This window comes from Pteronotus mesoamericanus, unplaced genomic scaffold (assembly GCF_021234165.1).
Source record: "Pteronotus mesoamericanus isolate MK-2021 breed Mesoamerican mustached bat unplaced genomic scaffold, CSHL_Meso_final scaffold_409, whole genome shotgun sequence".
Lineage (NCBI taxonomy): Eukaryota > Metazoa > Chordata > Mammalia > Chiroptera > Mormoopidae > Pteronotus > Pteronotus mesoamericanus.
This window is the reverse complement of record NW_026555316.1, coordinates 469,960-496,293: the sequence shown is the minus strand read 5'-3', so window position 1 is coordinate 496,293 and position 26,334 is coordinate 469,960. Positions and strand designations below refer to the sequence as shown.

Below are 26,334 nucleotides of genomic sequence, written 5' to 3'. Positions count from 1 at the left end.
GCAGAGAGATGGTCATTATAAGGAAAATCAGCATTTGCCTACATTAGTGGCATTTAAGAAACCACATCTATCATGTGAAAAAATATGGAATAACTACAGGCCTTTGGGAAAATTTTCTTCTAAGAGTATGCCTTATGAAGAAATTTATTTTCTAATTTTATGGAGAAATTTAATTGTTGGGCAATATTGACTATTACATGGTCAGAACAGCATTAATTGGATTGCCTTTTACCTTTTAGATCCCAAAATAGTACTAAAGAAATAGCATACAATTCTGTCCTTTTCTAGCTTTGCTGAAACAAAGGAAAAAACCCAAAACGACCCGTCCCCCAAAAACAAAAACCAAACCCAAAATGTTGGTAGAGCTATGAAGTCAGGTTAGACAAAAGTTGTATGTGGGTTTCTAACTCTTCTCTTACACGGCAGCTGGACCAGGGACGACCAGGGTGTTCCGCTATGGAACTAACCACTAGCAGTCTGTTTTTAACTCGCAGGAAAATGTCAGCACTGAATCTCTTCAATTTTCATTTTTGCTTCTTCAAACGACGGAATACACGTAGTTCTTGTTGCAATGTTTCGGGGGGTTAAGTCCACGGAGCCGCCCTCCCATCGTCAGCCCGTGAGGCAAGCCCTGGGGCCCTCTCCCCTCCGAGAGCACGTGGCCAGCAGGGACGGCCACCCGGACGAGCGTGGTGCGGGGGCCGCCTTCACGCCCGGGCCCAGGCCATGTCTCCACACTGCACGTGCCTCTCGTGCTGTTCAAGGTCGTAAGTTCAGGGACACCTACGGACCATCTGGGCGATAAGTAAGCGCACAGAAGTCCCCGGCCCGGGAGTTCCTGAAAGCTGACCCAGGAGCTGCTGCCTTTTGTGCCTCCTGACACTGACTACCTTCTTCAAGCTTTAAACATAGGACTGACTTACACAGAGGTTCCCTGTACATCACATGCATTTGGGGGGAAAAAAAAATCAACCACTGGCACCACCCTTGAACCCCAAAGACCCCAAACCCACAGAATGTTAAAATGCGCGCACACACGACCCTGCCACACGCCCACAGGGCACGGGCCCCATCAGACACAGGGTTTCCGGCACTTACCATGGGTGATTTATAGTATCTATGTAGTATATTGATGAAATCTGTAATTGTTAGCATTCCTGGAACAAAGAATTACATGTTAAGTAGGGAACTCGGAAAATATAAAAGAAAATTTTCAAATGACAGGCAGCCCTGGAACAGTTACAAGACAAGCGCCTAGAGTACACGGATCAAGCACAGTGCGCTACATTATTCAAAGTGCTTAATCTGTCCCGTACCTAAAGCAAACTAAGATACACAAATTTAGCTGAAATTTAATACGGTGGTGACTGGAATTAATCACAGTGTTTGGCAATTCAATGAGAGAAAACTTAATGACTGTTATAAAACATCGCAAAAGACTTGCAGCTACATGTAAATAATTTAAAATACTTTAAGATAAGGTAAAGTGTTCCAGAAGCTGTGGAACATGCTGCTTCTGGGGGCTCTTGGACTGTTTCCTGCGAAGCATTTTGGAAACACCGGGTTCAGCAGTCATTATGTGTTAAGTGCCTACTACGTGCCAGATGCCAGGACTACAAAGAGGAAACTGTAACCCGGGAAACCATAACTGAGGAAACCGTAACGGAGATGGGGAGGCAGACACACACGGGTCGTTTCATCAGGATGCGATGCACCCCGACAGGGATGTCACCCACTGTCTGCTACGGCTTCCGAGAGGCGAAATCACAGGGTCTGGATACTGTACGTCACCCGGTGTTTAATAGTGTAACAATATTTACCGAAGGTACTGATCACGTTCATGTCATGTCATTTGCCCTGTCAAAAGGCGTTCACCAGAAAGGAAGCTGAGAGGGACCACAGGTGTGTAAACGTAAGCAAAGGTGGCCGACAGACAGACGTCCGGCCACGGCCCCCCCTCGGACCCCGCTCCCGGGGCCCACAGGAACTGGCACATGAAATCTCCTAGAGACAATAAGGTGCCGAACCACAGGAGACTCAATAAAAGTAGAGAAGTGGGTTTTGAATTTACTAGCGGCCCTATCTTACCTGGACATTTAAAAGCAAGATTGTTCTTTAATTTGCTAACGTGTTTACTAGGGAGAATTCCAACCAGCACCCATTAAAATGTCTTGGGCTTTGTGCTTTTAGGGTTTCCCATTTCAGATCCTTCTCGGGGGCCACACTGCTTACCTACAAAACTTTGTTTCTTACTCTCCCACAGAGGCGCCGCTCGCACACCATTGGCTACTAAGGCAAAGAAGGCCTTTTTAACCTGAAGACCAAGAAGAGAAACAACACACACTTTTTAAGTCCACACGTCAGGAAGGAAAATACTGTCGACGAAAACAGTCAACCAAATCTTATTGGTTATCTTCAAAATTAAATTTTCTAAGTTTGATAAACTAAAAATAATTGAATTTATTAACATTAGAAAAAGTGCTTTTGTATCATTTAAAGGCATAGAAGGACTGGAGATTATTTTTTGAAACAGAAACTATACAATTAACTTCAAAATTTTTTTCTTATTGTAGCTTAAGACTCTTGTAAACAGAAACTTTACACAGTAATTAAAACCATATAAAATAATTAAAATTTAGAGTTTAATTTCTCCTATACATGATTCTTAGCTCACTTGAAAACATTGAAGTTCTACTGGATTCCTTGAAATGAAATTTTTTTTCACATGTTCAGTAACAAACAAGCAAGCACACTTTCTCATGTCCCCGAGGCTGAGGTATGAAAGACGTCATTTACTAGGACTTTCACATGAACACCCTTGTGTGCCTGTCACAGGTCCGTTCAGGTGAAATTTGCGTGTAGAATATCACGACACCCTCCTGACTAACATGCCTGGGAACCACGGCAGGTAAAGGAGGATCAGAGGTGCCCTGGCTGGTGAGGCTCAGTGGGTTGAGTGCTGGCCTGCGAACCAAAGGGTCCCCGGTTCGATTCCCAGTCAGAGCACAGGACTGGATTGTGGGCCAGGTCCCCAGTAGGGGGCGCCTGAGAGACAACCACACTCTGATGTTTCTCTCCCTTTCTCTCTCCCTTCCCCTCTCTGAAAAAAAAACAAATCTTCAAAAAAATTTTAAGAATGACCAGAGGTGCCGGTTTATTAAAAGCTGAAGGTCCAGTGCTGTCAACGAGCCTCTCAATACAGAGAGCAAATAGGGGAAATGGTTCGACTTCATGAGTATCCCCAAAACCAAAAATCCAGTGAATTTAGAGCATCATTCAGAGCTGCTCACTCAGCAGTATTTTTTAATCACAGCACTTAATAGCTGTGCTGCTGTAAGCCACCGGTGGTACCAAGAATTGTTACAGTGTTTTTTGAGCCACAGTGTGCACCAGGAAATCACTAAAATATTCATGCTGTCTGAGCATTTGCTTTTTCTGCTGATGTACTCAGACTAAAGTTTTAGGAGTAGGATTCCTGCATCAATGATGTTCGATGCCGCAGTATTTCTCGTACCGAAAACTGGAAAACTAGCCATCCCCCAAGAGCTAACTGGTTTAATGGTGGCGTACCACCGATGAGAAAAGTATCAAGTTGTAAGATTATGAAGACTACATTGCAGTAAAAAAAAAAGGTATATGGCAGTGAAAAATGCAGATGATAAAATTATACATTATGGTTATATAAAATGTATGTTGCACTGGGAAAGATCAAAGAGAAATAAGCCAAAAAAAAAAAATTAAGTTCTGACTCAAGAAGCTGGGACAGGGAAGTGCATTTCTTTAAAATATTATTTACAGCTCTCTTTTTAACTAAGGAAAAAAAGATCCTTTTCTCACTCACTGTATTCTAAAACCCCTGTGCATAAAGAAAAGAAATGAGAAAATTACAGAAACGTGGGGTTTCGAATCAGACCAGGATTAGTAATTCTGCACCTGTCTGTGCCTTCAATGAGACAGATTCTGCCCGGGCTCAGCACGACCTGCGCAGGCGCCTGCTGGGTGTGGGGATCTCATTCTTCAGTCTCTGCGCCTCTCGGCCTGGGCACTGCAGGGGGTCCGCCCCTCAGCTGAGTGAACTCGCTGAGCCCTGGGAAGAGGGGGCGTGTGCAGCCGGTCCGATGACATGGGGAGAAACAGTAATCAAATGGCACCCTGAACTGATGAAATAATTTTTGAGCCACAGCCTGTATAGCAAGAATTGCAAAAACACCCACAGTTTGTCTAACGGCCACGGCACCCAGGGATGGTGCGCCAGTCTGAACGGGCTACTTCGACCCGATGCCACTCGGGGAGCCCTTGGTTGTGGTCCTAGGATGTCGGGAAAGACTGGGGGGGAGACGTCACAAACACACAGATGCGAAAACACATGAAGTATCTGCTCAGCTGGCTTGCCTAAGTCTGCAGGAGTGGCGGACGCCCTCCAGCAGAGAAAACCAGGATTAACATCACTGACCAGGATCACCCATCCAAGTCGAAGTGCCCAAAGCTGCTGAAAGGCCGCCCATCCTGAGAGTTCTGAGTCTGGCCGTGAGGAGGATAATACAAGGCGGGCTGCTATTTGCAAGTCCCAAGGACAGCCTGGGCTGCGGGGGCCGGTGAGGGAGGGGAGCTACAATTCTTGACAGGAAATAAAATGACGACTGGAGCTCCACAGGTGCAGTGGGATTGGTCTGAGGACACTCTCCAAGTTGCCTTCTGATGGGGGACCCGCAACAGAAATCTGGAATCTGTCCAAAGGAATCAAATCCCAGGCAGGATAAAAACAAAGAAAGCCACACCTCAGCACATCCCAGACCAGCTGCCAAAAATCCAAAGCAGAGAGACGATCAGGCAGAAGGAAAAAGACATTCACTTTCTCAGGAGCCACCTCAGATGGACAGGGACCAATTTTCACCTTCAAATGTAACGACTGTTCTTTCAGGAACAGAAAAAAGAGAAACCCGCTTCCCCACAAGCTCGTCTCTGACGCGCCTGCTGCGCAAGCTCTACACGCCGCCGAGCTCCCGAGCCCCACGGCCTGTGGACCGGATGCTCGAAGGAACGGTTCTAACGGAGGCAGAGACACGTGTGCAGACACATAGGCCTTAACGTGGACGCCAGAACCCGGTCATGCGGGCTCACCAGTTATTCCTGAGCAGGCACGCACCGCCGATGCTAAGCAGGCCAACGGCGGGGAGACAGAAACCCCAGCAGGCAGCCGCCGGATGGCAGAGGGCGGTGAGAACCGAGGGCGAGCTGCGCCCCCGCCTGGGCAGGAGGAGGGAAGACCCGCAGAGGAGGAAGCCGGGAGCGAGGCACGGCGCCTCCTGCCCTTGCTCGGCTGCTCCCGGCTCGGGCCCTAGCCCTCTCCGAGCCTGGGTGCCGGGAGGGATGAGCTGGGGCTCCCAAGGGGACGGCGGGGATTCGCTGGGCTCGGAGGCGAAGGCGGTCAGCGTGGTATTGCACTCAGGGCCGCAAAGAATAAATGCTTTAATTTTGCACCGTGTGCAGGCAAAGGGAGATTTACGGGTTTAATTTCGCCGCCATGCACCGCTGACATGCCCACACATCATGGAGGGAGTCAAGATCCCACCCTCCAAAGACCTCACGGAATATTCTAGATGGACAAGATACACTTGCAGCGCCTTCACCGAAGGTGTTTAGAAAAGTCCCACTGCAGCTGGGGCGTGGCCGCCCTGCTTTGCAATAACGAAGCCTGTCGGCTTTTTAAACACGTGAACGGAGTTGTTTGAGAAGCAATTTAAAACTACAGTCACAAAGTTCTCCACAATTACAGAAGGCACAAGCTGTTATCAATGTACAGACAGGGCTAAGAAGGGGCTGGGGCAACCTCGTCTGACCAGGAGAAATCTTGCAGGGGTCTCGAGGACCGCCGTAAAGTTTCTTCTTTCCAACTGATGTACAGTTCGCTCAAACTGTTACCGATTTTAAAATTTTCGTTTTAATAACGGTTTCCAGACAACCAACTAGGGCCGTTAAATAAAGTGGGCACCTTTAACATACAAAGAGTAAGCAGGGCCTTCCTTGTAACACATCCCAGCAATCGAATGCCCAGCCGCACGTCTGTGTCCCAGAACATGGGAACGTGGTGTCTTTTTACAGAGTTTTACCCTGATTTTTAGTCATTCACTTGATTGTGGAGTTTTTTTAAAAGATTTTATTTACTCATTTATCTTTAAGTGAGAGAGGGAAGAGAGGGAGAGAAAACTCGACGTGTGAGAGAAACATGGACTGGCTGTCTCTCATATGCTCCCATCTGGGGACCTCGCCTGCAACCCAGGCAAGTGCCCTGACTGGGGATTGAACCTGCAAACCCCTGGTCCACGGGCTGGCGCTCAACCCACTGAGCTACACCAGCCAGGGTGATTGCGGGGCTGTTAACATTAATGCTGACGAACAGCTAAAAGCTCTTTAAAGCTGTCCAATTTGGTTTCTTACTAAATTTTTACATCAGTGCTTGTCAGAAGGATTTACGGATCTATCTGTATGGCTCTCCACTGCATAAAGAAGGGCCCGGCCTCTCAGGAATGGGGTCTAAGACCCCGCAAAACCAGCCCCACCTGACCGCTACAGCTCCAGCCAACTCCTTAGTCTCTGAACTGCCATTTTGGCGGGTGGGGGGGTGCGGGGGGTCCTCTATGTGACAATGTTCCCTCTAGTTCCACTGGGCTAACCATCCACTCTCCCTACGAAAACCCATCCACCTTTAACCTCTGACTCCGCCACAGAGCCAGCCCGCATCACTCCATCCAAGCCGAGACCCCGTGTCTCGCCCCGCAGCACCCAGGGAACCCTCCTCCTGTCACTGTGGGGCTCCCCTGTGACTCCTCAGCTGTGACAGCAGCAGAGGAAACACACTTCCGCCCGCGTCCCCTTGAAGAGTCATCCCGGCACGGCAGGGAGGACGAGCTAGAAGCAGGAGGAACGAGGACATCACCGGTACAAAGAGCAGGCGGAGGGGCGCTGAGGAGCAACGGAGAGGGGGAGCCCGGTGCTGGGAGAGCCAGGCGTCTGGAGAAGCCCCCAGGCTCCCCCCGGACTGGGAAGACCCACAGCCAGAGGCTCTGCATGCGCCCACGGGGTGGGGACAGGTCCACAACCAAACAGGACGCTGTTTCCATTCCGGTCGCAACCACAGGGGGCTGTTTTCTCTTCCACTGGCCTAATTAACAATCACGTTGATTAGAATAATTTGAGCCACAAAATGAAGTATAACGAGCTGTAACCAAACGGACTACGTGTGTATGTATACACGTGTGTATGTACATACCTATCTCCCCGTAACTCTCTGCAGCCATAAATGACGGAATGATAAACGGGGGCGGGGGAGAGAATAACGTCCCTGCAGAAAAATTCCAACTCACTTGCGCAGACATTCTGCCCTCGGGGGAGGGGAAGCGGCAAGCCCACCCCTTCCGCCCCCCGTTAAACTGCTCCGTGGCTGCATCTGCCCGAGCGACCACGGGTCACTGTCCGCTTGATCTCGTGGGGACTGGCTGGAGCGGCCCTCGGACGGGGCGTGTCGGGCACCGGCCGCGGCTGCTGGGATGCGCCCCTCCGTCCGCGCCCTGAGCAGTCTCCGCGGACCCGGCCTGGCACGGCCACCCACCCGGGCTCCGGCGCCCCGTGCGCTCTGCCTGAACAGCGTCTGTGCGATGCTGCTCGTCTCGACGTGCCACCTGGCACGCTGGCCACTGGGGGCGACACCGCTCACCGGATCTGACGGTCAGGAAGCAGCCACAGTTGAGATGCCTCATGAGACACCTGCCAACTGGAGGGCGGGGCTCCGGGACCGGGGAGGCGCTGGCCGGGGCGTCCGACGCCCTCCAAGGGAAGTCCGGGCGGCTGTCCTGCGCGTGCTCTGCCGGCCGCACGACGCTGGGCTGGTCTTGCAGAAGCAACACGCACTGATCTGAGCAGCTGCTCGGACACATTCACTGAGTGACCCAGAAAGGCTGCCCTCAGAGGGGACCAGAGCAAGCGAATCCTCTGCAGCAAGCACAGGCTCCGGGTCCGCATGGCCTGTGGCCGGCAATCCCAGCGGGCTGCCCCGGAGGCCCCTGCCGTCCCCTGGCCTCCTGCTGGGCCCCGGCAGAGACGGAACAACTAACGAGGAGAAGCCACGTGTCTTTGCAGCCCGAGTGTCCCCGTAAATGGGGGTCATCTGACCCACCCAGCCACACGCCAGGCGTGCACCACAGGTGGCCATGGTGTAAGGGACGGAGGCGGCCAGGTCCGGAGAGCGAGGACGATGCCCCCCACTCCTCCCACTCCTGCCACTGGCCCCAGCTGCGTCAGCTCCCGTCCCTCGCCCACACCCACAGCCGGGGCGGGAGGGACTCCTTGGGAACCGCTGACCGACAGGGAACAGCCGGGCTGGCCCTGCATTTTTCATGGATTACTCACTTTGGCTAAATTCTAAATTCAGACGAAAGCCAACTTCCTGGCGAGGGAGAGGCTGAGCGAGGGCAGAGATGGGGCGTGGCGGCTGTCGCTCTCCTGGCGGTGGGAAACCGGCAGCCAGGACCCCTGGTTCTTGAGAGAGCCAGGCTTCTGGGGGGTGGCAGCCAGGGCGGGGTGGGCTGACCCGGCAGTTTTTTTTGGGAATTTGTAATTCCAGTTATCGTGCTGTTAAAGCCTGTCATTACAGCGATACAGGCGGTATTTGTTGTCTTCAAGCGACTGACTGCCCCTCCCCCCACTGTAATACTGCGTTTGGAGGATCGCCTGCCTTCCGCGTCCAAGGATCGGAGAATCTTTGGGTCTTAGAAGGGCCCTGAGGGTTACCTGGTCTGAAGCAAATTTAAGTCCGGAGATATAAAAAAAGGTCAATCTGCCAAAAGCTGCTGTATTTTTATATGCTAACCAGAGACAATTGGAAAATATAATTGAACAACTGGGACCCCCACGGAAGACAGTCCTGCTTGGCAAGATTTACGTACGATATAGGCACTAGACACATACGTGTATACACAGATGACATTTGATATTATACTGAACGCGTTACTTAGGACTTTCCACATGTAATTAGAAGTCCCATGGGTAGAAACTGAGCTGCGGTAAGCACAGTGTTAACACCAAAATGGTCCAGTTCAAATTTCCTGCTAAACAGGGTCAATACGTTCTCTCAGGGGATTATTCATTGTAGTAATTTTTCCTTTTCTAACCAGTATTATTTCAAATTAATTCATGATCTAAGTGAAAGGAGAAAGAAGCCAGGACGTGCTCGGGAGGCGGCTGCCTCACGTGAGCCGTGGAGGCTGACGCCGCGCGGCCTGCGGGCCACCTGCCGAACCGCGCCAGCTCTGCGGGTTCAGCCCTAGAACCTGTGGGGTCAGCTTTGTGATTTAGGTGCTTTAGGTCTCGAACTCGAGGCTCCCCATCAGTCACGGCACATTCCACACAAGGCTGCCTCGCAGATGCCGAATCCGGACAAAAACTCAGCACAGTGCCCGGTGTGGAGTGGAGCCAGTATGCGCTGGCTAGTGTTGTCGGACTGAAAGGACCTCGTCAAGTAGCCGCCCGGACAATATGCCAACAATTCGTGACAACTGGGCACACGTACCTGTAATGTGGTATCAAAGACAACGAGCTTTGAACTGGTGGGAACGATGTCGTAACACTTGTGTGACCTCATGAACCGCATGTAAACGCCACTTTCTGAGTCTTCTGCTAAAAGAGAAAGAAAAGAAAGGCAACGATCAGTAAGATAAAGAACTCCCTCCTCCTGCTAACAGGCTCCGCAGAAACGGGACCCGCCCGCCCTGAGGGAGAGGGGACTGTGCAGATGTGCCCTCCCTCCGAGGCGGGGACAATGAGGCGTGCAGGTTGAAGAGGAAAACGCAAAGCTATCTTATTTGCTGAATGATTTCCTAAATAGAAAATACCAAAGAATCTACAATAAAAAATTTCCAGATCTTAAAAATAAAAAGAGTTTAGCAAGGTCACAGAAGGCAGCGTTAATAAAAAACAGCCTGCCGCCGCATTTCTGCAGCCAGCAGCGAATGCCGCAATCGCTCCTCCAGCGGCCCCGTCCTGGCTCAGTCCCTGCTAAATGCTCGCTCCCTCCTCCCCAGGGCCCCTGACTGCGGGTGTTCGGGCCTTTCTCATCTCTTCCTGGCCCAGCTACCTCCTCCGCCTCTGGGTCTTGGCCAGCGGACATGACTGGGATGTGGCGGAGCCAGAGTCTGAGCCCAGATGCCTCTGGATTCCAGAGTGGGGCTCCTCGCGGCCCTGCAGCGACCTGACCCCTAGCCCGTCTCCACGGCTCAGCACGGAGCGCGTCTCTGAGGGACCCCGTCTGCCCCACGTAGCCCACGCCCACTGGTACAGTGTGGGGACTGCCAGGAGGAAAACATGGCTGTATCAAGTGGCAAAAGAGAAGTTCCACAGCAGGACACCAGCCACAGGACCCTCGTTAGTCTCGCATTTCCTACTCTGGTAATAAACAGTGGGTGCTGGCTGGTCTGCCAAGTTCACGGCCAACAGCATGAACCTCTCTCCAACCGGAGCAAGTCTGACCTCCCTTCAGGGCACGATAACCCATAACCCACCATCCCGACCGGCTCCTGGACAGTTCCCTCCTCGCTGGTCCCCACTCCTGCTCTGGAATCGAGTCCAACATCCTGGTCCGGGCTCTCAAGCCTCTGGACCCTGGCTTTGCTCTCGAATCCGTTTATCCTGCTTTAATCTCCACCTCCTTCCTCACCTTTCCTTGTTCAATTTCAGCCCCACCTCACACACCATCTATCCACCTCTCTGAGTGCTCACCAGGGAACAGGCATCTTCATACGGGAAGACCAGGTGTTACATTAAATTACCTTATTTAATCTATGTAACGTGCCCTGGCTGGTGGGGCTCAGTGGACTGAGAGCCGGCCTGGTTCGATTCCCAATCAGGGTACATGCTGGGTTGTGGGCCAGGTCCCCAGTAGGGGGCGCTTAAAAGGCAACCACACATTGCTCTTTCTCTCTCTTCCTCCTTTCCCCTCTCTGAAAATAAATATAATCTTTAAAAAGTAAAGTCTATGTCACAACCTTGCGGGCTACGTCCTAACCTTCACTTCCACCTGAGCAAACAGGCTCGTAGGAGCTGAGTAACTGCCTACGTCGTCGGACGGGCAGGCCGCGGCCGCGGTGGGGTTCCGGCCTGTCCAAGGCTTCGGCCCACAGAGACTGGTGCCTGCCCTACGCGCCACCGCGCGGGCCACCAGGCCCTGTCGCCGGTGCTGAGAACAAAGGCCAGCGCGACAGACACGGCCTGGCCCTGCAAGCTCACACGCCGGCAGAGAAGGGGGGCGCCTAGCGGTCAGCGATGGGACCGCAGTGCTGGGGGCACGGGGTCACTCGCACAGGTGGTCCCCGCCCTGAGCCAGGAAGGGCGAGGAAGGGGCTGGACGGCTCCTCCCCGAGTGCGTTCGGGGTCCTCTCTACTCCTCCTCAGCTGTCACTTTACATCCCGTTCGGAGTGACCTGTCGGCACTAACGTTTCTTTCCTGGCTCTGCTTTGAATGAGGAGGATCTGACTCGTTCAGTACCTTAATTAATTCAGTCGGTAACTATTTACGCAGAGGGTCTCAGCGGGGGCTCTCCCAAAGCTGGCCCTGCGATCAGGGAAGAGAGCCAGACGCGGACAAAGTCAAAGCGGGGCGTGTCGGCAAGCGGGTGACGGCTTTGTGGCGGGAGGGCCGAGGCTGCAGGGGCCTCCGGGGACGCGCACAGGCCCCAGGCGTCTCACCGTAGGCACCCCCCACCCCGCCTTCCTCGGGTAGTGGTCGCCCAGGGGCGTCGCCTCTGGCATTTCCGCCCTGTACCCACACGCCCGCGACTCACGGATGCCGTGGGCAGGGGTGACAAGACAGAGAGACCGTGGGCGCAGGCCGGCCGGGCCCGCAGCACCCCCGCTGCCCTCGGGCCGGAGCCCCCGCCCGGCCCCAGCGGCCCCGAGACGTGAACTGTCCCCACACGGGGCGAGCACAGCCCAGGGCAAGTGCGGGGCTTGGGAACAAGGAGGGCGTCAGCCGGTGGGGGGATGGCGACGTTCAGGTCTGTGTGCTTCCACGGGCCCCGAACCTCGACCTCCCAGGAAACGGGGGTCGTGCACAGGGAAGAGCGGAAACACGGGAAGCTCTCCTAGCGGCCGCACGCACACCGCTGACCCCTCTCTGCCATCGCTGGTCCCACGTCGCCAAGGCGGGGACTGTCGTGCTGTGAAAGGTGCAGCCTCTTGCGCGGGGGTGTGTGTAGACACACGGTCAAAAAGGTCACCGCAGTCACGCGCGCTCTCACCTAATGCTGGGGTGACCCGCGGCGGGCCGGACCCTGAAGTTCAAGCGAACAAAGCCGAGAGGGAATGACCTGTCACAAAACCACCACCCCATCTCCCAGGAAGGAGTCCTTACAAAAGATGCTGGTTATCAAGTCACGCCTTTTCACGAAAGGGGCACACGTACGACATACAGGTGATAGCATCACGATACGAACACCTGAAGGAAAAATCTTAAAATACGATGAAAGGAAACGTGCAAGCTTTTAATTTTTTAAACTCTAAATGGAGTGTCAAACCTCTCTGGGGGCACCATCTTATCATCTCTGCTGACTTTTAGAAGTCCTTTCAGTCAGCGTCCGGTTTAGACAGCCGTACGGAAAAGCCGCGCCGGCCACGCGGGCCCTGGCCCACCCCCACGGGGCCCCGCTCAGGTAACACCCGGCGACCGCCGCCCTGGCGCACGGTCACGGCCGACGCGCTAGCGTTAAAGGGGTTCCCCTCGTTCCCCCGAGGCCCTCCTCCTGACCCGGGATCCTACGTGGGAAGCGCACACCGGCCGTCGTGCTCCTTAGACTCCCCGAGACTGTCGTGTTCGGCAGACCTCATTTTTGGTGACGGGGACCGTTCAGAGGGGTGCCGGGCAGGTGTGCCGCGGGGCGGCTCTCGGTTCGGATCTGCGCCATGTTTCTCTCGTCATCTCCGTCTTGGGGCCGTGTCCGGGAGGACGGCCCTGAAGGTGAAGGGTCGCCTCAGCTGGCCAGGCACAGGCAACAGCGGGCGGCCCCTCCCCCGAGCTCCTTCCCCTCCCGCAAACCGCCGCCTGGGCACGTACAGGGTCGGAGTTACGCTCCGCCTGGAGGTGGTGCAGCGACGGGAGTTACCGGGAATTCTTCTGTCCAGGGGAGCCATCTGTCCTGAGTGGGGACTCCTGATGTTACCTGACACTCTGAGTTGCCCCCCCCCGCCCCGTTACCACGCAGGGATTGGTCAGGGGTTGTGCGCAGGCGGGCGGGGCGCTCCCCTCCGCTGACGGGTCTCGGGGGTGGGGCGCCTGCCCAGGTCCTTCCATCTGCCCTGGGTTGGAATTCTCCCCCCTGCATCCCCCCCAGTGGGGGCCGGCGGGGCGCTGGGCCTCTAGGGTCCTGTCCGTGTGCGCGTCCTCAGGCGGTGAGGGTGCGTGGGGTGGGGCTCCCGGGCTCTGTCCTGAGCACCCACCAGCCCCACCCCTCCTGGGAGAGCCAAGGCCCCCCCATCGCGGACATCCGACGTGGTACAGTGCATTTGTTACAACTCGTGAAGCGATAAAACAACCACAAACAAATGATTAACAGAGACCCAGGCCTGCCCTGCTCGGTGGAAGGCTGGCCGGGTACCTTGGACGATGCCTCTCGAATGGAATGTCTGACGTTTTTCTCCTGATCTGAGTGGGGTTCTGGGGTTTAAGGGGGGTACAGAACACATTTTTTAAATGTAAAAAGCTTATCCCAACAAAGCAAAAGCAAAATGTTAAATATGTAAAACAAATTACAACAAAATTTATTTTGGTCCATAATATGAATAAGTTATTAACGATGGAATAAAAAAACAACATCAATACCAAAAGTGTGAGCATTTAAAACCAAGTAAAATAGCTTAAAACGTCACAACTTCCCCACACCCAAGGTGAGCTTTCCAAGTCTGGGTGGCCTCGACTGTGGTATTTACATTATGATGAAGCCTCAAGTTGCACTCGAAGGGAAAAATGAACTGGAACAGAGAAAACTAGAGTATTTTGGAGTCAAACCAAAAAGAAAAAACAGCAAAACCATTCAACAATAACAGGCTGTTTGGGATGCATTATTAAAATTCCAGGGAAGGCACAAAGTTCAAACTTGCATTATTCAACAGGTAACTGGGGCTAAGATATTATCACAATGTTCCCTTCTTTTGTTATTTTATGTATCACTGGACGGAAGCATGATTACAGAGTTGCCGGTCTACCCCAGGAGGCTGTTTGTGGAGGACTTCCCTCCCAGGAACCTGCCAACCCGCCGCCGTCGCCGTTCACGGGAGCTGCTAAGGGTGCCTCCGGGAAGTAGACAGAAAGTACACAGTGAAGCGTTTAATTTGCGAAGGTTAACAACATACTTTGAGAACGATCCCACACACTCCAGAGGAAAAGCGGGGCAGGGAGCGTTTCTCTTTCTGAAAGATCTGGCAACGCCCCCACCCCCAGCCCGGGTTTCTAGCAGTCAACCTTTAACCCACCACGCCCCTGGAATCTAACTCTCAGGGACCCCCACTCCTGGGACCCCCACTACTTCCTTTGGGAACGTGCTCCTTGTTTCCGCGTCTGCTCTGCGCATACTCTTCTCTCTTCCAAAACAGCGCATTCGGGTCCCAAGTGCCTCTTAGCCGTGGGTTCAGTACGGGGCCCCCAAGGATGCCCCCTCCTGGCACGTCAGGAGGAAGAGGCCTGATTTGGAATGAAGGTCTTCGTGGGTGTGATCCAAGGAAGGATCTTGAGATGGGATCATCCTGGATTAGGGTGGGTCCCAAATCCAATGACCAATGTTTTTGGAGAAGAGAAAGAGAAGCCTGGCTGGGTAGCTTGGTGGCTTAAGAGTGTCCTCCCTACGCGCCAAGGCTGTGGGCTTGATCCCTGGTCAGGGCACATACCCACATCAACCAGTGAGTGCATCAGTAAGTGCAACAACAAATCGATGTTTCTCTCTCTAAAGTCAATTAGGAAAAAAAAGAGGGACGAGGAGAGGACACAGATCTTTGGGGGTGTCCAGTGAAGACAGGGGCAGAGATGAGAGCGACGTAGCCACACGACAAGGACACCGAGGTGGGCAACGACCAGAAGCTCAGGGCACGGTCTGGACGGGGGCGGGGGACCCTCCCTCGGAGCCGCCAGAAGGAACAGGCCCTGGGGACACCTGGTGTCAGGCTCTGGCCTCCAGACTGTGGGAGAACGAAGTTCTGTTGCTCTAAGCCACCGAGTTCGGGGCAACGTGTCACGGCAGCCTGGGGAAATGAATCCACCTTCCAGGTTCCATTCTAAGGCCCCCCGCCCCTTCCCGAAGACCCTCAGGCCAGGAGGAACCACTCCGGTTCTGACACCCCCCTTCGAGCTTGGAGAGCCACCCACTCCTGGAGTCGCGTGCCTCGTGCTGAAGCTGGGGGCCTGCACTTCCTTTCAACGGTGGCTTTCTGGGGCCGTGGACAGGGTGTGGGCACACAGCTGCTGCGTTGTGCGTCGCTGGCAGACACGCAGGGAAAACGCAGAGGGTCAAATACGAATCTGAGATCACTGAGTTACCTGTCTACGTTCAGAGAGGAAAACAGCAATGCACATGGGTTTAAAAGAATACTGGCGGTTCCAGATTTAACGATCAATAAAGACACTTCATGACAGAGCTTTGTAAGACTGAAGGGTCGGAAAGGGATGTGTTCAGTCACAGAAATAATGCAGCTAAGGAAGCACCCCCTGTGAATTTTTTAAAGCAAAACAGCACCGATCTAAAACTTTCATAAAAGAGCTTGAGGGTATATTTTACATTGAAGCTATTTTCTACCTCTATTGGACAAAGAAATGTTAATTAAATGGAACAAAACTGCTGAAGATTTGAAAATATTCACACTATTGCCAACCTGAAAACACAGAACCCTCCTGTTTCTTCACATCCCAGAGATAAAAACATTACATTCGCAAACGACTTTTTCTAAAAACTGTTCACACAGGCTTTTAATGTAGAATTTGTAAAGACTGTATTCAAAGATGGTATGATTCCTGGGTATGTCTGGCCTCAACTGTATGACAATGAAGAGACCAGACTGTCATCAATCATTTGTTTGTTGAAGACGAGACCAAGGGAGGGAGAGAGAGAGAGTGAGGGCAGGAGGCGGCGGCAGGGGCGGCCGAGCGCTGTGGGTGCCCCAGGGAGGCATAGGGGCACCGCTCGCCCGCGGGGAGAGGCAGGAAACAACAGCGGCTAGCCTCAGCGACCTGGATCCTGCAGTGACGTCACGAACCTTCGGCCGCGCCAGGCGTTACTCCTGCTTGCCCCGGACCCCACGCCCCAGTGAACGACTCGGCCCAGAGACTTGAGGTCAAAGGACGTAACCAAGGCCTCGGAGCACAGGGCAGGAACTGCTCGCTCTGACCTGTTGTGGCTAAGTCAGCCAGAAACGTCAGCGAGCCACAGGTTAATTTTAAAGGAAAAATTTTTAAAGATTATCAATGATAATTAGGGGAAGGGAGAGAGAGACGTCGACTAGTGGCCTCTGGCGTGTGCCCCAACCCGGGGTCAAGCCCGCCAACTTCCTGGCCTGCGGGATGACGCTCCCACTGAGTAAGCCACCCAGCCAGGGCATTGATATGTTATTGTAAAGTTTAGAAACACAATGCCCCGGCCAGTGTGGCTCAGTCGGTTGGTCCGCTGTCCCGTAGACCCAAGGGTCGCAGGTTCGATTTCCAGTCAGGGTCCATACCCAGGTTGCGTGTTCAATCCCTGGCTGGGGCGCACAAGAGAAGCAACCGATGGATGTTTCTCTCTCTCAGGGTTTCCCTCTCTGCCCGTCTCGCTCCCTTCTTCTTGCTCTAAAAGGAATGAAAAAATGTCCTTGGCTGAGGATAAAAATAAAGTGAAATTTAGAAACACAAGTTTACTGTACGCACATAGCATCTTTCCTTTTGAGAAAACCATTTCAAATAGTTGAGCCAGAAATAGGCAAAAAAGGCGAACACTGAAGTTAAAAAAGTACGTGGAAAAGACTACACTCTTGTCATTTTTCCTGAAGTGCTTAGAAACAGGAATATTAACAAAGTCAAAGCTTAAATATAACTTTACCCGACTCACGAGGTAGCAGAGTAAGTGAAATGCACCCGATTTTTCCCTTTCCATGCTTTCTGCACTTGCTGTCCTGTGTTTTGGGGGCCAAGTGTCCACCGAAGAGGGAAATGCCATGTGGTTTTCCAGACTGCGGCAAGCAGGATGAAGGGCAGGTAGGTCGCGGCACACAGCTCCCCAGCTGGGTCCCACACGGGGCGCCAGAGACGCCTAAGGGATGTCGCAGGCAGACGGACCACCGGCCCTGAAATTCAGCCGACGCCCAGCAGAGTTCTCAAATGGCTTCGGCTGGAATCCCGGGACCCATACCACCGAGGCCCCTACCATGGCCCACGTTTCCTCTCTTTCCGGAAACAGACCCGACTGTGGCGACAATGAGGACGAGGGCGTGCACAGGGGCCCGGCGCCGAGCACCAGACGGGTCAGGAGAGCAAGGACCACCCTGACTGTGACAATGTCGGGGACCATGCTGCCCGTACCCTTCCTCGAGTATAATCTGCTTCCAGCAACTGGAAGAAATTCCCTTCCCTCTCGAGCTCATGAAGGACTTAGTGGAAGGAGCACATGTAGATTTTACCAGTGGCTCTCCGAGCGCCCACTGCGAGGCCCAGGGGTCCCTCTCCTTCTACCTGCTGGCCGCCCTTCCCTTGGAGGGCATCTCGAGGAACGCCAGGGCCGGCCGATGGGCTCCCAGCCCGGGCCTGGCTCGCCGCGCAGATGCTCCGGCAGGGGTCCGGCCTGTGTTTCCAATGCCAGGCTGGCCGCTGGCTTTCTGCTTTGTGGCTGCCATCTGGTTTTGATGTCAAAAATGCGCTGGGAAGCTGCCACCCTTTCCTGGGCCTGCGTCCCTGGTGGGGTTTACAGGACGCGCCCGCCATGGGCGGAGAATCGGCCTCTTTTGAGGGGCCAAAGAAGAGCGAGGACGTCAATTACTTTCGCTGAAAAAACAGCTTTATTCAGGTATCGTTCACATCCATACTGTTCAGCCATTTCAAGTGTGTGATTCAATGAATGCCTCTTTGATTTCTTTTATGGTGAATGATCAAAGGGATAATCGATTAGCCAGGGAAAAAACAAATTTACAAAATTCATTCCAAAATGATGGAAAGATTTTTAGATTTATTGATACAGCTTGCTATATACAGGTTTCTTTTAATGGTTATCTTCTAAATCTCTGCACTTACAATTAAGAAGCCCCTCTTATTTCTAATGCTTTGGATTTTCACTCACTTTTTTTTTCTCCCTTGAACAGGCTTGGCAAAGGTTTATCCACTTCACTCGTCTTTTTCAAGAACTAAGCTTTTGTTTTTGCTGAGCAGGACTACACTTTATACGTGATTTCATTGACTGCTGTCAGTTCAGCGGGGTTTTAGGAGGGAAGAGGGAGAGATGAAGACATTCAGCAAACCATCCTGAACCACCCGTGCGGCAGCCTGGTTTAGTCAGCTGATGCCGCTCACTCCGACAGACACGTCACGGGTGACCAGAGCCCGAACCTCGGTCCACAAAACCCTGCGTGCGCATCTTTGGGGCTGAGCCGTACGATGGATCTATCCGCTGTGGGCCTCTGGCTACCTGGAACACAGCATGTCACGCTTCTTGTAACATGGGTAAGCTCTGTTAAGAATTACGATTTCCGACCAAAATACACAATGAGGACTTGCAGAGTGAGGCGCGGACGGTAGGGGCTTCCGTGGCGAGCCCGCAGGCCTCTGGGCCCTCCCTCCAGGGTGCCGGGCTGGCGGACGGCCCTCTCCCACGGGGACGCGGGCCAGGCAGCCGGGCGGCCAGTACAGGATGGAGCTGCCAGCCCCAGACCCCGGTTGGATCAGCACTGCCATCGCCTGCCGTGTGACCTGGAGCAGGCGGCGCGATCCCCGAGAGCCTGACCTTCCTCATCTGTCAAGTGGGGACACCACCGTGCTTCTTGCAGGGGGTGCTGAGGAGTGGGGGGCTGACCGGCTCACACAGCCAGTTGCACAGGCTGCAGCCGGGACAGGGCAGCGCGCTGGCAGTGACTCTGATTCCAAGTGTTTGCTGAGCTGCCTCTGTGGTCCTCCCCCGAGTCGCGACCACAGTTCCAGGGACAGAGGCGGCTGCTCCAGGGCAGACACTCGCGGCGACCGTTGGGCCGCGCTGTCGGCCCCCGCACAACCCCCCCGGCAGGCTCTGCGACCGGTTCCTGCTTACACATGAAGCAAGCGAGGCCTGGAATAATGAGGCCTCTGGGCTTCTCGGGAGAAGAAATGGGACTCCAACGTGGGGCTGAGTCATGCTCTCCGTGGCGGTGACTCCAATGACACGCGCCACTTCCAGGAGGCCCTCCCCGCAGCGGGAGAGGTCGAGGTGAAAGACAGGGCCGCGCGGAGGATCTACATAAACACTTGAGGACGGGGATGTGGGTGCTCCTAACAAGGTCCTGACGGAATGGGTAAACATTGCGTCTCAAGGAAAACATGTCATCCTCTAGGCGATAACACTTGAGGGGAGCAACTTCGTTACAAATAACCAAGTATGACCGAAAACACATGAATCACGACCTTCAGAAACCACAGGAAATAGCTCGGAGTGAGACAGACACAGCAAATTAAACATTAAAAAGTGACTCAAGTTAAACCCAAAGGCACCCAAACAGTTTCCTCCCCCAACGGACTTGTCCCTCTTTGCTATCACAGGCGCGTCAGACGCTTCCCTGACACCTGCACAGGCGCCACCACAGAGGGGGACGCACAAGGCTCTCCTCAGACCCCAGGGCGCGAGCTGTCCCACCGCGGGGCCCTGCTCCTGCCTTCCAGGGGGCCCCTCCCTGCGGGCCGTGAACATACCCTGACTTCCCACTGAGGTGGGCGACACCCGAGTCACCGTCCATGGTGACACTGCTTTGGGATTAGCACACGTTAACTTGCCGGAGAGACGTCCTCTCGTTCGTCTCAAACAGAAAGAAGTGCCTTAACTCTTCTTAAGAAATAACACAGGTCCCTTGAGGTACACTAACCCTCTGAGCTGGAGTGGAAGGTGAAGCTTTTGTATATGTTTTTTACATAGAAAGAGATACACACACTCCCAACATTTACTGGAAACGAACTCTCAAACACCATGGTCTCTCTGAGACCTGGTGAGCAGTGAGTTTTCAGTCCCTGCCTTCCTGGAGCTTACAATTCAAAGGCAAAGAAACGAGTACACGCATTTCCCCCCTCACAGCCCAGGTCCACATGAGGGACAGTGAGACCCCACGTGACGTCCCGCCTGGGACTCCTGGACACGCTTCCCCACGCAACTGACGCGAAGGCTGTGATCCGCTGGCCAGGAGAGGGAAGGACACTGCGGGGAGAGGGAACAGCCCGTGTGCCGTGCAGATGGCGCGGAGGCCCCGGCGCTGAGGGGGCTTCCAGGCCAGGAGAGCTGGAGGGACTTGCACGGAGACAGGTACCCACTCAGGCAGGAGGGGGAAGCAGGGATTTCAGGCAACGGCGTGAGACACGTGGCCTCCGGCGGAGGAAAATCACCGCGGGCTCTGAAGCATGGCCGCGATGTGGCCAGGCAGGCGTTTTTAGGAAACCTCTCTAAGGGCAGTGCATAAAACTGGCCAGACAGTTGGTGCTGCCAGAGGTCCGGCTACGCCGCAGGTCAAGGGCAGGTGCGCCTCTGAGCCAGCATTTCGGAAGGAGGTCTGAGGGGTTCTGAGGACTTGGATGCGGGGCGGCAAATACAGCCACAGCTCAACCTCATTCTTGTTACAAGAAACAAACCACCTCGGTGGATGCGGTGCTGCTGACTGAATCTGGCATTAAAAAGGGGGGGTGTGCGGGGGGGAGGGCAGGAGACAGGGACAGATGGGCGGCGAGATGCATCAGGAGGAGACATCGAGCAGGTAACCGGATACTCAGGTGAGGTCTGGCTGGGGAGATGCCTTCCTGGGATCATCCGTTATTAAAGCATGGTGGTAATTAAATCCCCGGGATTGAAACACCGGGCAACAGGCGTCATGGTGACGAAAGCCACAGCCAGACTGACCGTGGGCAGGGGTGTGGGCGCAGAACGAGAGGGGCCTCGGGCAGACGGCGTGGAGGCCCCGCGTTGGAAGCGCAGGAAGAAGAGCGACCGCGTGGCACGTAAAGGGCCTCACAACGCCTGTTACCAAACCAAGGAAAGAAAGAAGAGTAAGAACCATCACAGAAACAAGCAGCCAGACACACACGAGGAATGTTGTGTGGGAGAGGGGGGAACAGTCATCTTTGTTGCCCGTAAAAAGGAGCCGTTGTAAGCACCTCGGGGGCGTGGGGGGAGCCTTGAACCCGGGCCGAGGAGGTGAGAACAGGAAGGAGCGCTTCCGAACGGCGGGCTGCTTCCTGCCGGTCCCGCAGACGGGCTTGGAGCGCAGACGGGCTTGGAGCGCAGCTGGGCCACGCAAGGCTGTACTGGAAACCCAGCCCCCCACCCCGCTTCCCGGAGGCGTCCCCTCAGGGAATCTATTCCACCTCTTACTTTCCTGACTTCTTCCTCTACAAGAGGCGGGTGCTAAAAATGTTTACTTCCTCGGGCTGCTCTGAGGATCCGATGAGCCACGCGGAAGCACTGAGAACGGGGCCTCAGCGTCTCGGCTCGCGCGGGCTACCGTTACAATCGGTCAAAAGGACAGCAAAAGCCTCCATTGTTTTTTCAAGGGAAGGGCCAATGCCTTGTCGTATCAGCAGTTTTCTGACTTTGAAACTCACAGGGAAAGCGTAACGTCGCAGCGATGCGGGTATAACGACTTTCCCGGGTTCGCCCGCCCCACGCGGAGCTGTGGGAGGGGAGTGCCCCCCGCCCTGGCCACTGGGCAGCTGTCTGAGCCCCGGGTCTGGACTCCAGTGAGTTGACAGGCGGGGTCAGAGTGCAGGGCCCCTCAAGGAGCAAAGTCGGTCTTAAGTGGGGAGGTGACAGAACTCCCTTGTTCCCCAGATGGCCGACGGCTGGCCGAGTGCCTGATGATTCTGCATTACTTGGGAAGCCCGGGGACACGCCCTGCTTTCAGAGTGCCCAAGTCCTCCTGTGCACAACAGTGAGGGACCATTTCATTTCTAGCAATAGAACCCCCTGGGTCTCCAAGACAGCCCTGCTCTCCCATTGAGCTACGTCCTGACTTCAAGACACAATAAAATGCGTACCTGAGCTTGGCTGAATGTGGTAAGCTCTTACTGGGGGGCCAGCCAGCGAAGATACCGTTCTAACTCCTTTCCTAACCGTGAGACAGCGGGTCTGAGGGGAGGAGGCAAACTGCGAAGGGGAAGGCACAACAGAGGAGCAACCCGGCTGTACTGTCGCCAGAAACCTGACACTTGACTGTCTCTGCCACCAGAGGTCAGTGCCCGTCACTCTCTCGTTTGTAAACTGTCAAGTGCACTCACGAAGCTCCCTGAGCGGTGGCTGCTCTGATGCTTCGTGACGGACTGCTTTCCCCAGTGGGCACCAGCACACAGGGACACCGCCCCCCTTAAGCAAGCAGAGCGGCGCTGCTCCGCCTCCGTGCCGTTGGCCGTTGCCCCTTTTTCTACATTCCCCCCCACGGTCCCATCCCCGTGAAACTAAAACCACAGACACTGCCCATCTCTCCGTGTCCTCTGGCCCCGGAAGCACCTAGGTCGACCCGTCTCGCTCTAAACCCGAGTTTGGAGACCCGTTCTGAGAAGGCTGTATTTTGGAAAATGCCTTCCAGGTGAAGGAGGGACTGCCGGGACAGAAGGGGCCACCCGGGAGGAAGGCAGTAGGCGGGTGCGGGCGGGGCAGGCGGCTGGCCGGACAGGCGACAAAACCACCACGGCACGTTAGGGGAAACCTGCACCACCGAAGAGCCTGTGACAGCTGACACACAGAGAGGGCGGCCAGGAGACAACAGAGCGGATTCTTCACGTGCCAGGATGACAGGCGTATTCATCACGGGCAAGCCGCTGGGGGCTCACCCACCTCAGAGGGCATTCGTGGGCTGTGTTTCCGGGCTTCCCAGTGCTTGCACTCGGTCCTGCCTTTAGGTGAGTTTAAGACGGTTACTCCTGATACACACACACATGCAGCTAGGGCTGAGAGAACAACAACAAAAAACAAAACCGGAGAGCAAATATGTAACAATGGGCTGGGCACCGTTCTCCTCACTTTGCGTACACTGACCCCGGCGTTCCATAAAGGAACGACGGTCGCCCCCTCTATCCAGGGGCTCCCCTCCCGTGGTTTCAGTTACCCAAGGCCAACCGTGGTCCGAAAACGTTCCACAGGAAACTCCTGAACGCAGACATCCATCCGTTTTGAGCTGCGCGCCATTCTGGGTAGCGTGACGGACCATCACATTGACCCGCATGTCCTGCTGCGGACACGCCTGCCCGTGAGTCACGCGGCGGCCGTCTCCGCCATCAGATCCCTCTGCCTTGGTGTGGGAGGGCTTGTGTTCGAGGTGCCCTCGTTTTCCTTAATGATGACCCCAAAGCTCAAACACAGGGAGGCTGGCAATGTGGGCACGCCGGAGGGAAGCCGTAGAGCGCCCCCTGCAGGCAGAAGGGTATGCGCGTAAGGTGCGCACACAGAGGGAACGGCAGGTGACCACGGGCTTTGGGACAACCTGCAGGATCAGGCACCCTCCACGCATCTAGGGAAGTATCTCCTGCCGGTAAGGAGGAACTACTGAATAAACCTTTACTGTGCCCAGAGATACCGAGACACCACTGAGCACCTCCTGTGTGCCAGCCACATCAGACACTGGGGCGAGGAGGAGAGGAGTTGTTACGGAAGTAGAGAAGGGTCTTGGGGCACGGCCTTCAAGAGCGGGCGAGACGTCAGGGGAGCCATGGTGGATGAGTAAGGCAGGCCGTGGAGACTGCAAGCAGAGAAAGCCTTACTCTCAAGAGCTGTGACACCAGAAGACACACAGGCGTGAAGGATACGCGGAGCAAGCTGCGCCTGTGGGCCACGTCCGGCCCCTCCCCTGTATATAACATGTTATGGGGCTGACCTGGTCTCCGGCAGTCCTGGCCTCGCTGCGGCACCGGCCAGCCGCGCGGCAGTGCCAGAGGCAGAGACCAGCTGGCCCTCTGCAGAAGGTGGCGGGTGCCTGTCCCGGGGCCTTGTAACTCAGACAAGGGTCTGCGGAGCAGGAGCGGCTGGGGGTCTGGCGGAAACACAGGCGCTCGGGCCCATCCCAGACCCACACAACCAGAACCTGCCTCCTAGAAACAGCCCTGGCGAGTTTTGCGCCCAGAAAGCTCTCCTGTCTCTGGCGGGTGTGGCTCGGAGGAGGCGGTGAGGCCGCAGATGAGGAAAAGCACGTACTGATCCTATACAGCGTCGCGGGCAAGAGGTAAAGATTTCCCCATAAAGGAGCAGAGCCGCCCGTCCACACTCCAGAAAGGTCCCTGGGTCACAGTGTGATGGTCAGAAGCGCTGAGAGCAGAAAGTGGCGTCAGAATCCAGGTAAGGACCCGAACTGCACAGGGGACGTCGCTAGACAGCTCCTTCTTTGTTCCCAGGAGCAAATGACATTTTAAGACATGACTCCAATTTCACTGATGCTTCTGATTTGCTTCTCACAAATATAGCATCAGTTATAATTTATTAGGAAACAGAAAAATACTTAGTAACAAAATATTAGTTATCATGTGTTTCTGTGTACACCAATGTGCCTCCACCTAAGTAATGCTTCCGGACCGCAATGCATAAATTATGACATTAACAGGATAGGGAGGAAGTTTAAAGATTAAGTGAGAATCAACTCATCAGCTATCTATTATGGAGGCTGCTAACACATCAGATCACAGGATATTTAAAGGTGTAACGTCTTATGTTAGAAGGTTTTTTCCCCCAAAATAAACACACGATTCTGCCTGATATGCAGTTTTCCTGTATCTTGGACGAATAAGCAATCTAAAGTAAAAAAAAAAAAAAAAAAAAAAAAAAAAGGAAAGAAAACCAAAGCCGCATTTTAGACAACATGCCAACACCACTCCTTCTCTGAGCCCAGCTAACAGCTTCTGAGCAACTGCTTAACATTCTGCCTCCTTGAACACCCAGAAAAGTTTGACAGGGTTATTTGTGGGATCCATCGTGCTTTCGTGTAACGACAGCAACAGAGATAAAAACAGATGCGCCACGTGGGAAATTCCCTTCTTAGGTGCTTAGGTTTCCTGCTTTATATTCATTCCACGGGCAGGAAAAAAAAAATGCAAAAGAAATAAGGTTTCTGTATCTGTTCTGAGAAATGAAACACAATTAAATCACTAAATCTCAAGAAAGCAAAGAACCATCAGCCTCGTGTTGAGAAGAACCTCTTGTGTTAAAATTCACTGATAAAGGCCTTGGGAAGCCCATGAATTCAGTACAGTGGGTAATGGCCCTTAAGAGAGAATAGTTAAAAACATTTACAGGGTACTTCCTCTGGGTTTACACTGTACTAGACATCGCTGTGTGGGTGATTTCATTTAATCCGCAACATACCCTGACACAGCTGTATCTCATAAATGGGGAAACTAAGGCACAAAGAGATCACGTTACTCGTCCAAGGTCACAGAGCTGCAAAAGAAGGGGAGCTAAGGTCTGAGGCGGGGCCTGTGTTCCGACTATAGCGATGGCCACTCTCTGTTAGCGTCTGCCCTCCACTTCCCTCTTGTCTCCGCGTGAGTCTGCAAAAACGTTTAACTAAATGCAGTGGCTCTCACTGTTACTGATACCACAGACAAAGACAACCCCTGTGAGGTACACATTTAAAGCCTTAATGGAAAAGGGGGGGGGCACCCCCTACTGCCCTGTGGACAGAGGCCAAAATTTGGCTTGTGACAGAATAAAGCTAAGGAATAAGGAGGTGGACGCCTCCGCAGGACACCTCCTCAGTAGGACAAAATGCAAATTAAGTCCCACTAAAATTCTGCAGCGTATCGTGTATCTGCTTGGTAAGAATATATACAGATGCAGACTCTTAATGCCCATCACTATGAATGCATTATCTCCTAGCTGAGATGTCTGTGGACAGCTACAGGGAATCTAAAACAAAATACACGCAGCCACTGGCTTAGGACGCCCGGGTTCACGTCTTCACATGGGTTGTGCATTATGTTTAAGGAACTGCCTGGCTGCACGGGAACTAGAGGGTTAAAGTTGCCCCACGTGCCCACACAGCACATCGTTTGTGCCAGGAGCTTTACTCTGTCAATACTCTCGAAAAAAAGACAAATCACTAAATAAAAAATGCAAGTCCACAGGACAGTATGGGAAC

The 26,334-nt window shown here is 53.8% G+C and overlaps 1 protein-coding gene across 5 annotated transcripts in view; it reads right to left on the bottom strand.

Annotated features, from left to right (window-relative positions):
• PRKAG2 (protein kinase AMP-activated non-catalytic subunit gamma 2) overlaps positions 1–26,334 on the bottom strand; it is a 194,898-nt gene that overhangs the window by 22,468 nt on the left and 146,096 nt on the right. For 4 of the 5 annotated variants that reach the window (XM_054593436.1, XM_054593438.1, XM_054593439.1 and 1 more), the window contains 3 exons: positions 9,566–9,672; positions 2,233–2,314; positions 1,099–1,157 (listed from right to left, as the gene is read on the bottom strand). In XM_054593436.1, coding sequence (XP_054449411.1) covers positions 1,099–1,157; positions 2,233–2,314; positions 9,566–9,672 — 248 coding nt within the window. The remainder of the gene's footprint in view (positions 1–1,098; positions 1,158–2,232; positions 2,315–9,565; positions 9,673–26,334) is intronic. The other variant, XM_054593437.1, reaches the window with a different exon arrangement.